General features: G+C 41.3%; 1 protein-coding gene across 1 annotated transcript; it reads right to left on the bottom strand.

The window, feature by feature from the left end:
• Positions 1–275: 275 nt before the first annotated feature.
• On the bottom strand, positions 276–9,892 carry CD28 (CD28 molecule). Its single transcript, XM_030952617.1, has 4 exons — positions 9,779–9,892; positions 3,327–3,680; positions 2,953–3,071; positions 276–413 (listed from the first exon to the last, which is right to left on the bottom strand). The coding sequence occupies exons 1-4, from the start codon at positions 9,831–9,833 to the stop codon at positions 276–278; spliced, it is 666 nt and encodes a 221-aa protein (XP_030808477.1). The 5' UTR covers positions 9,834–9,892.
• Between the last annotated feature and the right edge of the window lie 2,802 nt (positions 9,893–12,694).

Genomic DNA, 12,694 nt, shown 5'->3' on the forward strand with positions numbered 1-12,694 from the left:
TTATCCACTGACAACCCTCAACACAAGCTGTGCCTCATTTTCAGCCATCATGGAGAAAAAATCTTTTTTTTTACTTCCCCCCTTCCATCCCCCCTTTTTCTATTGGTTTGTTGGTCTGGATTTTCTTTTAGTAGATCAAAGTTTAGTTAATACTTGCTATGTTGTAGGTGTCTGTAATCAATAGCAACAAATACGATGAGAAGGTGAGAGGCTGTCCTTCCTTCCATGCCCCAGAGCACGTGTCTGCCCGGAAGCGCGCGAGGCTCCCAGTGGGATCAGGGCTGCCAGGACCGATAGGCGGTGTAGTCCCGCGTTGGTGCATAGGACGGGTAACCCTTGTTCTTGTACGGAGGGTGCCGGGGAGTCATGTTCATGTAGTCGCTCTGATGGTACATACGCTTCTTGGATTTCTGCTGCGGGAGAAGGGGGAAGACAACTGTGAAAACTCTCATGTTAACTGCTGACAGTTCTGGCCCTAGGTCCCTATTCAGGGAAGCAGGCATATTTGTAAGGCGGCTTCAGGTTTAAATACATTTACAAAGGAAATAGAACACATGTTCTCATCAAATAATCTATGGAATTTGCCCAACCTAAAAGTAAGTCTCCAGCTTATCTGGTGGGAGATTAACAGTGTTAGTTCTTCATGTGAAGGAATGCTATACGCCAAGGATACAAACTGATGCCTCTTACCATCATCTTGCCTCTCTCATCTGTGGAATGATTCAGCAGAAACAGAGTTTGAGCTGTAAAGGCTGCCCTCATTTATTAGGAAGTAAAGAGAAATTAGCTTAACTCAAACAGAATAAGAGCATGAAAAATCAGCTCAGACTATGATTTTCCTACTATTTACAGCAGTAATACACAATGCATATGTTGTTCTGAACCTTCTCAAGGAGTGAAAGAATCAGAGCTGATGTTAATCTTCTATGTCTCCTAATCTGGGCCTCAAAAATCTTATTTCTACTGTTGGATTCCTGCTTATAATGCCCCTGTGAGACAAGGGAAGAATCAGCTCTTTTAGAAATAAGAGTAGCAGAAGACAGGTAAAATAATTTGCCTAAAATCACAGAGGAAATATGTGGCTACAGCAGCATTTCAGCCTCTGACTGCTGCAGGCTGTGCAAAAGCTTGGTGTTTTTTACATAGCTTAAGGCTTTATTGATCAGGGGTAAGTAAAGTGATTCCATGATTTTTCCTTAATAGTGATCATACCCTCTTTTGTGATCTCCTTTTTACTGAAATTTCCTTCCCATGGACAGAAATAGTTGCATATGCTGCAGTATACATGCATATGATGCTGTGGAATTGGAGGAGGTTTGCATTAGAAAATCTGATGGCTGAATTATGTTGTATGTGCAGAGTGGGGCAGTTACTATGAAATATTTTAAGCTTTTTAACATAAATGTTATATAGATGCAAAGGGTTGAATGTGAGTTACATACTGCTTAAGCCATGTAATGCAGTCAGTGCATGTAGAGCATTAGTTAAAAAGCTTTATCTCTGTGTTCATCTCCATAATACAGGATTTCTGATTCACCTAGGAGGTAGTTTTGCATGGGAGAAAGACATTTTGCTAGCATGAGTGACTGTTGGGCTGTTACAGGATTGCAATGGAAAGCAGTTTTCCTTCAGGGAAGGCAGAACTGTATGAAAACAGACAAATCTTTAGCTGCTTTCAGGAACCGATCAGGCTTGCCATGTCCGTCAAGTACCACAATTAGGAACTTTTTTTACAATTCACAGTGTCTTCTAGGCAGCTGTATTTACATTCAACAACATTCTAAATACATCCACAATTAGAATACATATTATCTGAAAAATACTACTAGCAGTAACAACAGCAGGTAAAAAATCATGCAGCAAACAGCACACATGGCAATGCAGCCCTGTCACCCTTGCTGGGGGCAGACATGTTAGTGGCAAAGTGTGAAGCCGTTAGGTAGCAAATGAATATAGCACAGAGAAAATGGTTCAGATTGTAAATGATGGATTTGAAGCTATAGCATCTCATCTGCAGCACAGCACTGTAACACCAGCAGCTACTCGAGTAATCCTCTCAGCTCTCCTCAGTCAGCCTCTACAATAGGGCACAAAGAAGAACCACTTAACTGGCCTTTCCATTTTCCTGCGGCAGTGCCCTCTTTGATTGTTTTCCATTAGAAATAGCCACAGATTGAGAAAGTGTCCTTTTGTGAAACACTTAGCAGATCTTAAGCTTCAGCTAGCAGGGACAGTGGCTTTCTGTATACATGCAACATTTAACCTGGCAGGGACTCTGGACCCTTTATACAGGCTACCTCATAATCATTGTGTTGAAAATTGCTATTTAACAGCAAAAATAGAGGGGAAAGTCAGAGTGGAAGGAATTGAGATCTCTATGTTCAAGTCTTTCTCACATGGAGTTAGTGTAAATTGGCTCTGGAGATCAAGTCCTAAGAATTGTCAAGGAAAATGTCCTTCTGCTGCCCCTGTATCATGCCAGGAGGAGAATTGGATGCAGCTTGGGCCAGTCAACTCTCCAAAGAGATTAGAAAGTAAAAATTATGAGCCATAAGGCTGTCTCAGCTTTCTTACTGTTGACGTACAGACAAGGGACTACTGAGATCCAGGTGCTCCTACTCCCTTGTAGTCAAGCTGCCAGAAATAGTGGTTGCTCAAGGGAATTGCTGCATAGGCACAAGACACAAGTGGAGATGGTCCTGGGCTGAGGGCTGCCTATAGATTGTTTTATTGTAGGTGAGCTCCTGTCAGTATAGTCTCATAGGGTTTTGCCAGAAATGCTTGTAGTTCTAGATTTCCCTGACAAGTTCAGCTGGCAGAGGTGTCCCAGAATTGCTGGTGTGCAGGGCACTGACAACACTGTATCACTGAGTTAGTGGTAAACATGGCAAGTATAGCCTGAGAAATGAACTACTAGAGCATACAGAGCAAAGGAAAATACAAGTTTCTTACCCAATAGTTAAAAAAACCTGCTGTTATTAGCATACTGTAGAGTGCAAGAATGCCAGTCACTGTTGCCAGAATCCACAAAGGAATTGTAGACTGAGGCTCTTGTATTTGGATGGGTGTCTCTTTAAGGAAAGAGGAAAGAATACTTTAAGTACATGAAATTAAAACCACCAATCTCTGCTTATTTATTCCTTATTCCAATGTGTCATTTTTACTAATCATCATTTTAAGATCTCTTCTTCAGGAAGTCCAGAGCAGGAATGTAATTTTACCAGGCAATCCAACTTTTTTTTTTTTAAGGAAACAAACTGCCTCCAGCCATTATGTAGGGAGTGTGTATAGGGAGGATATTGGCCTACAGAGGTTTCTCAGCTTACCTTTCACATGAATGACAGTCCCGTTGCTCTTCTCATTGTAGACGTATGGGGGTGGATACATGACTTCAATTTTACAGAAGTAGATGTCAGTTTGGTTGGCATTCATGTTCCAAAGATTGAAGATGACTTTGTCTTTATCATGATCCCCCTGGCAGTTGAATTCTTGAGTTGAATTGCTCCTAATTTTGGTTACATTCCATGAAATAAAGCAAACTTCAACTGAACTGTCCGTTCCTTTGTGTAGAGAAGCTCGAAATTCCTTCCCTGTCCCATTGTATGTGTAGTTGCAAACTAGAGTTGCAGTTTGGTTAGTTACAATGAGCAAAGGATGCTGAGCCACTAAAATCTTGTTTTCTAGAAGGGAGGGGAGAAAGTGAGAAGAGCACTTGTTTATAAAATATAGTATGAGATTTCAGAATCCCACATCCTCCCATGCAACTCTTCTCCATATCTCCTCTCCCCTGCTGACACTCCCCACCTGGGAGTACAAAACCACCCATCTACAGAAGCAGTTTCTCACAGGAACTACTGTTGCAGCAATCCACCTGCATGTAAATAATATTACACAGTCTCTAGGGGAGACTGAGATCAAGAGTGTTTTTCTTCAGTCAGAACACTAGCAGGGACAGTGGCCTGTGATTAAGATGTAACATCAGAGCTCAGAAGCCTAGTCTGCACCTGTGTGCTTGTGTGTATACCTAAGGCCTTCTTAGTCTATCCTTTACTTAGCCAGCAGTTTCCTGGGGAACGTTATGGAGTGAAAATACTATGAATTGACACTGCAGTCAGATAAGAGAATATTATTTATACATTTTCTTTTTAATTCAAGGACTCCTGAAGGGTTTGCAGGTGGATTTGCTGAATCATTTCAAGGGTTTGGACCTTGGGCAATGAATACTAAAAGCATGAACTGCTATAATTTTAATGTAAAATAAGTAATTTCTCTAGCCAGCAGCTGTAGTAGATTCTTAATCTCTCAAGGGACTCAGGAGCTGACTAATCTGACACTGCATTGGCACTTAGCACTTGAAAAAAGCCTGAAAAAAGCATGTCACATGAATGTATAATTGAATTTTAATTGACCAGACTGATACATAAACAGGAAATGTTTTCTGACATGTAGACCTCTGTGCTATCATCTGCCAAACAATGAAACATAGCAAGGACTATGCAGAGTGACAACTTCTTCCAAGAAAAGCCATCCTGCACAAATGAGGCCCTTCTTTCCAAATGATGACACCTAAGTAAGAGGAAGGGAGTTGTGGCTCTTAATCTAGAGACTTGCCAAAGCTTTTATATGACTGCTTAAGTCTTTATGCAAGCTCAGCTCATATGAGATCTGGATAGTCTTTTACAGATCCCTGAGAATCACTGTGGCTTTTAGAATGACAATTGTGCCTCTTGTCCTCAAAACGTGGTACAAACATAGATTCTTTCTACTTAATCCATGTGCGAGACTTCAAAAAGGCTAGTAAGGGAAGTGAAGTGGGAAGGAGGCCAGAACCAGAATGCCCAGAAAATTAGTGTTTAAAACTGTTTTTAACAATATTTAGGACCAAATGATGCTTACTGTAGTCATGCCTGCACAAAAAGATGCCTCTTGAGCAGGATACTCCTTTGGGATGAATGTGAAAGTAAACACAAGAGATGCATGAGATGGCAAGGACCAGTGCTAAGGTGTGGGTAGTAAAAACAACCTTTGGCTAGTAGGTTCTCCTGTTATCAGCAGAACTTGTGAAACTGCTGAAGTTGTTAATTCTCTTATTGAAAGTCTCATTTACCAGCCCTTGCTTCAAATGAGAGAAGGAGATGTGAGACAGGGAATGCTCCTACTGCCTATCTTTAGCAAAGAAAGACTGTAGCCTACCCTCCTTGCATCTCTTTGCTCAGCATTGTTAGTGAGGGAGTGGAGGAGAGCTCATAACAGCTCTGAAATTCCATGTCCAGGCAACCAAAACACTGTGAAACTTTGATTGAAGGATTAACATTTCCAGGCTTTCCAATAGAAAGAGACAAGGATCTTCGAATCCTAGGACAGAGTGGCTAAGTAAGAGAGTAAGAAAGCGAGTCTTTACTCAAGGTGGTGCCTGTGGTGAGTTTTCATCAAAATGAAGACATGTCAGCAAAACAGTTTGGTTTCCTTGAATCAGCATTTTCCGACAAAAGCTCTCACATAGGCTTATAAGGCATTCTAGTAAGGGGTGAGGTTTGGATTCCACTGCTTTAGACAAGGTATTTGATCATATTTCTGTGGGCCAGAAAATTGATCTTTGGCCTGTGTGGCAGTTTGCAAGTCTGCAGCAGAATTTTCCCACCTTTAGCACAGCTGAATTCTACACATCTCACTTGAGACAGAGTTATTCTACTGCTTTGCAGTATTTGTGCACTACTACAACTCTGATTGTCACAGGGACTGAATACACCTTTTCTGTCTCAGAGCTGACAACCAAAATAGGGTCCCAGAACAGACAGAAGCGTAACACTTAAAAAAATGCTTGCCTGTTTTCATTGCAACTACTTACAAAAACTAATGGATGTTTATTGCTCAGGCTGATCATATTTTCTCTGTGGCCAGAGGAAAGTCAGAAAACACTGAAAATCCCATCCCTGAGGGACTGCCTTCAGATATTATTTAGACTCTTCTGCAGACCTCAATGACTTACCCCCCTCTCTTTTGGTGTCATCAGCTAACCTGTATTCCTGATGTTTAGACCTGAGAGTTCATGCCTTGAACTCCCCTGTTTAACTACAGCTCTGGACTATTTATGTCCCTGCCATGACACAGTGCTAATTGGCAACTAGTCTCTTTTGATACACCCGCCTAAAATGATAAATTTCTTCAACTTATTTTCACCTCTTGTATTTATAATCCATTCTGCTTGCCTTGTGTTGCAAGCTAGGCTTGATAACCCAGCTCCATGCTGCTGATGCTCGGATGGACACTGGCTGAGCAGTGGGAAATGCTCATTTGTGGGTCATTAAATGAAGACAGCTCCTACATGATTGAAGCTAAGCACCAAATCTACTGTCACAAATTAGTTGAAATCTAAATTAAAGGAGATATTTTTGTTTTCATTTATAGGAAGAACTCATTAGCACCACAGGAACTGGTTGGGCTGCAATGCCAACGGGGGCAAGGCAAGCTTACCCCACCGGCATGCTGGAGAAGCCCTGCTGTCATCCTCCTCCTCTGGACTTGGAGATTGTTTTGAATTGAAGAAAGTCAGTCATACTAAAATGTGTGCTAGTTTCATGGGGATGACAGAGTAATGCCTAACATCCCTCACTTCCCGGGTGATCTGAATAGGATTTGACTACGTTCTTAGTAGGATCTAGCCCATTCCAAGCAAACATGGGCTGAGGCTGCTTTTGCCTTCACAGAGACAGTTTTTCCTAATAAGTGTCACTTTGGGTTTGTTAAATGGGGAAACTCTGAAACATTTAGTTGGTGTTTCCATTCCTCTAAGCAGGGTTATGATTGCCACTTCAGAGCTGTGTTCAGCCATCTGTGTAGTAATAAATATCTGCATCTTGGCCTTACCCAGCCAAGAAAATACCAGTTATGAAAAATAATTGTTTACAGTTTCAAAAAGCAGTGACTTTAAAACTGTAAAATCATTTCAGTCAGTGTACACAGGCTGCAAGCCTTCTCAGGATCTTAGGATTTATATGCAATGGTAAGATCTCTGAATGCTTGTTAAGATGTTTTTAGATTATTTGTAGTGTTGAATATTTCTTGTAATCACATGTGAGGGGGTTTTGGATCATGAAACAAAATGCCATCCATCTATAATATCTGTAAAATACTGACTCTGATCATTGAACCCAACGCAAGCAAAACTTCATTGAAGTTTTTTATTTTTTCTATTTGCCAAGAAAGTGAAATAGAGTTGACAAAGTATGGAAAATAACTATTTTGAGGTGTTGCTTTTTTTTTTCCACCAGAATTCTTCATGAATCATCATCAGCTATTGGAAAAAAATATTCTGCTAAAATATTTAGTACTCTTCTTCTTTTTTTATGCCAGCTGACTTCAAGAAGCTATTTTCCAGAGCAAAGTATCTAAAATAAGTTGGCATTTCTGTAAGCACAGGAAAAAAAATGGCCCACCTAACTCCCTGGGGGTACAGGGGAAAACCTAAATGAAAAAACTGAAAGGAATTTGTTTAAGCCACAGGCAGAAAGGCACACAGGTATGTTATAAACAAAGCTATTTTGTTTTTGCTGTTGCTGGTTTGTTGTTCAATTATGCTTACTCTTCTTTCCCAGATACAAGGGTCCTTCTCATTCACTTTGGTTCAAGGCCACCCAGCTGTGTGATAGGCAGCTGGGGGGATCCTCTCCTTCTGGCTTTTTCCTGCTTTGCTGCAAGTACTGCAGGAGTACTCCAGAAAGCCCAGGTGACACTCTTGCTTTAATCAAACCCAGTGTGAACACAGGGGTTTTTCTTGGCAGTTTGTGATTTGTTTTTTTAAAACAGGAATTAGTTGATGTCATCCTACTCTCGCCTAACTTCGCCTCATATCCATCCATCTTTTGCATTCTGGTAATCTGGCTGTGTTAGAAGTTGATTTTAACCCCCAGAGACCATAAGCCAGAAGGTTATGTGGATAGTAAAAAGATGAGGTCAGTTGTGGTACACTGCAGTGGGAACCTCCTTATATTACTTATTTCACAAAATATCAGGCACCTGATCTTTGATCTAGCTGCCTCTCTGACAGCCCACAGCAAGGTAATTATTTAGCCAACAAAAAAGGGAGGAGGACAAACTTTGCAAACATTAGTGTTTCTGCGTAAGGGAAATGACTGAACTAGTATTTCAGGTCCTTTTTATATGATTTAAACTCAACCTGCAACAGCCACTGGTATAGTCTAACAACAGGATGAATTCTGTGGATTTTCCCAAACCAAAATACCTGAGGCTTATAGTGCACTTCATGGCTTGAGGAAGTCCTGCAGGGTTTTGACCTGCCTTAATGTTTTCCATGTACTAAGGACCGCTTATCTTGAAAATGAAGAGAGAAGAAAATAGATGGGGAAAGGATGAGAGCCCTGAGAAGCAAATGACCTCTCTTCTCTTTAAGAAATTGTACAATCTTGGTGAGTCTGCTGGAGAAATACAAGGTCTTCATGCAAAGCAAGTGTATGTGTGTCTATAAAGCCATGGCATAACGCCAGTGTCTGAGAACCACACACTGTGATTTATTTTGTTGCAATTCAAAAGCACAGCTTAAAAGCTGTTCACACCTCATGGAAATGTGTTCAGAACTGTTAACCTACTGCTGATACTTATCCCCTCCTGGAATTAGTGTCTTCTTTGACAATCCAGGGGCCTGCTGTGGAAATAATTATGATATTGCAAACACAGAATTGTAAACATTGGGAAGGACAAGGAAAAAAACCCTATGATTTCTTAAAAAATGTGTATCACAGTGTCATGCAAACTACAATGCCTTCACTAAGGAAAAGAACTACAGAAGAATAATGTAGAAATAAGAAAAAATATATTCAGTTGCATCTCTCATACTAGAAAAAGTGACTTTTTAAGATGTTCTCTACATTAAAAATTTTGTTCTGGAAACCAGATTTTTACTCCTATTTGTAACTTCCCTGGAAAATACAAAACACTGATATTCGGAGAAGTTAACAGCCAGCAGTCTGAAAAATTGTCTGTCTCAAGATTATCCCAGCAAAAGCCAGCATCTCTTGCCTTGCTTTGCCTTAAATGTACCCATTGGAAAGACGTGTTAGGTCTGAACATAGGAACACTACATCAGCAAGCCAACACCAAGATAAATACCCTCAGCCACAACAACTGAAGAGTCAGGAAGGTTCACTAAGATTCAGGATTCCAAAATCTCAAAAAGATTTTTTTTCCTGAAGATCTTCAGAAAGAAACTAGATGTCTAGTAAGTATCGGTAAACCACTAAACAATGCAAAAATCAGAAACTTGGCAAGTCCCATCCTTCTATCTTTAACCTCAGTAAGCAACTCTGCTTTTGAGCATTTATTTGCTAATACTGTGAGGATGTTGTTGCACTCAGCACCGGAGCCCATGACACCAAGCCAGGCCATGGGGAAACCTAAAGCTTTAGAAGAAGATTTGGGGATGTGGAGAGTCTGCCCCAAGACAGGTGCTGGCACCAGGTCTGCTCAGACCCACTGCCCCCAAGACAAGGCGCTTGTGAGCAGAACTTGTTAAACCCAGGGGGGAGGTGAAATAAACATCCCTCTACCTATGCATGCAATTTCCAAATGGATCTAGAGAGAAGTCAAATTAAAAGAAAGCTCTTGTGTCTCATCTTGGAGGGATGCTTCTGGCAGAAGAAAAATTAGCCTCTTGGTTATCTCAGGTTGATCCGATTGCAGCATGCTGCCTCTCCCCTTTCCCAGACCTTCAAAGTGAGGAAAAAATAGGGGAAAGGATTGAAATGTGGGGGGTTTTTGTTACCTGTTACATCAGCAATGGGGATGAGGAAGAGCACCACGAGGATCCCCGAGAGCATGGTGTTAATGGTGGGCCCGCTGCCGTGTCTCCACCCCCTGCAGGCACTGCTGCGACTCCCAGGGCCCCGCAGCACCAGCCTTCCTTCCCTGTGTGGCCGGGCAGCACCCTCAGGTGCTCACACAATCTCTCTCCTCCTCTCTCTGCAGCACGTGGTACACTGCCAAGTAAAACCGTAACGGCAATCTTGAACAGGAAGTTTTATTGTTTGATGATTTTAGTCTTAGGAAGTTGCCTCTGCGAAGCTCAGTAATGCTTAAAAGGTGCTGGAAGCCTTCATTTCAAGAAGGGACTGTCAGCCCTGTACTGCAAGAAGTGGTTGTGTTTGGGGCTCTGCAAGGCTGCTCCTGTCAGGGAGGAATGGAATTCCCCAGGGATGCAGTGCTCTTTAATTACCATGATTACTACACATGTATACTGGTTCCATCATGATGGGAGATGCAAACACCAGTTTCTAAGCTCCTGGTGGCCAGATGTGGCCCCTCAGGAAGCTGTGTGCTCAGGAACCTTCACCTTTCCTCACTCATAGGAGCAGAAATCTTCCTCTCTTGGCCAGACACATTGCTTCTGCCTGTTTACCCAGCCCCTGGGAACAACAGGATGAATTCTGTTTGTTCATAGTCGTTTCTCTGCATCTGCTTGTTGCCTTGAATGCAGAGCCAATAGTGCAGGAAATAGTGATTTGGAATACCTTCACATTTGGAAAAATATCCCAATTTATCACGAGTGCAACTGTAATCCAGTTAACATCTGGAGTAAAGGCAGCATGCAGCAAGCACATTGCTCAGTCAGTGCTTTCATGGAGGCTGCCTTATGTAAAGGTTTTTCTTCAGCTCATCAGGTAAATGCTCTTTCTTTGTTCTGCAAGCTCAATGTCACCTCCTCCCTTGCAAGAGCAGGTTGTGAGAGCCAGGTGATGGCATTTATAACTGTGAGGAGCTCTGGTTATTAACTGTTTATTTTGTTCCAACAAAGTGGAAATATTTAACTGTATCAATGCCTGTCACTATCTTTGATTTATTTGAGAGAAAAGGGAAGGCATTTAGCAGGAAGACTTTCAAGAAAATTGGGCAGTTACAGAGAGAGGTGAAGGACCATGTACTATTCTTTCATATCCCTTAGTACCTGAAGCTTTTAGACCATGTTTTATCAGAAATTGCAAATGCAATTTATGAAGCCTCAGCTGGTATATTTATCTGCAGTCTAGAAATTTAAACAATATTCTGTTTTGTAATCAGTGTTAGTTGCCTGCAATACTCAAAGTTTTGGAATTTCCTCAAATTATTTTAAAAGTACAAAAGAAAAAAAAAGGTTCTCTCTTTCTTAGCCCACTTTTGTGGTATCTAGATAAATGTCCTGATACATTTTTTAGTCATAAGAGTGTACCTGCAGTTACCAATGAAATAGTCTCTGCTTAACTTGTAGTGAGAATCCTTCAAAAAAGTTACAAAATTCAGTGCCTTTTTGCTGAATTGTGTCACAGAGATGAAAACCCACTGCTGGCTCTTGTAACATCTTCTGGCTCTGGTAACTCAACTTACACAGTCTGCATCTTGGCTGTCAGATCCTTTCTGTATTTAGGATATGGACTGGAAATGCACAAGGAGTGCCTTTTACTCTCATCACAGAATTAGAGAATATATTGCAGAGAGAGAGATACTGCCATTCATTTCCCTGTCATTGGCAAAGGGACTCCGTTCAGGTGGAAACCAGATTATGGAAACAGCTGTGCAGGAAGAGATCCTGCTCTAAGAGTACCATTAACAAAAACCTGAGGGAACAGTGTGCACTCTCTAGGTGAGGTCCCATTTATTCCCTTCCATGCCTTATTGCTCCTCATGTGCCTCTCCCATTGTGAGGAGAGACCATGGCACTGAGTGCAAACAGGGACTGGACTGGTGGACTGGAGGAGAGGAAAGAGGGGCCACTGGGCAATTATCCACTGTGGCTCTGGAGACCAAGCTGTGATGGATCGTTTCTCTCTGTGTTGATGAATAGGGGTCCCAATATTGCCCTTTTCAGAGATTCTTTTTTTCAGTCTTTGATTTTAGTTTTGCCTAATCATTTCTTCTTTGATCTCTGGAGTAAGGAAAGGTGCTTTTCTTCCCCCACATAGCTTTTGGCTCATCTGCACTTCTTGATTTTCTAGGATTTTAAAACCCTTGTGTTCCTGAGGGTATGGCTCCTTTCCTTCTCAAAATTGCATCTCTTCCTCTAATTTAAACAGTTAGTTTCCATCCACTTAGATACTTGGCTTCACCACTTCACATGTGTGATCTATTTCTTTTGCCAAAATTATCCTGAGGGCAGGGGAAGAAGACATTTTAGCTTTCAGCAAATCATCTTGTACTTAGGACAAACCACATAAAAGTTTATCTAGGGAAAAAGAATGTGTGAAAATCTCTGTCAGTATGCCCTCACTTTTAAATTTTCATTATTCTCTCACCTCTCGAAGTATCTCTCCTTCTATATCCTGAGCATTACCCAAGGGTGTTCTGCAGTAACATTAATTCAGGCAGTATTGACTTCTATTCTTACCCCATTTTCCATTCATATTTCAGTCTGTTGAGTCTGTCTGTACACTGGCAGACAGGATCTGCTTGCTGTCACAGCAATGGAAATCCAGACTAACACCGTAATTTCAGTAGAACTAGAGCTGTGAGAGCACAGAAAGAGCTAAAAATGCCATTTGGCCATGTTTGGGAAAAAAAATGTTTCCATCCCATCACAAAATGGCTGAAATTGCAGTCCAAGAGAAGTAAATTAAAGGTTTGTAAATAGTTTTCCAGGGTACACAAGAATCTAGACTATGGGTTTGGGCTTTTTACTCATCACTGTATGTAAATAAAACAACAGTCTAGG

Source organism: Camarhynchus parvulus, chromosome 7, assembly GCF_901933205.1.
Source record: "Camarhynchus parvulus chromosome 7, STF_HiC, whole genome shotgun sequence".
Lineage (NCBI taxonomy): Eukaryota > Metazoa > Chordata > Aves > Passeriformes > Thraupidae > Camarhynchus > Camarhynchus parvulus.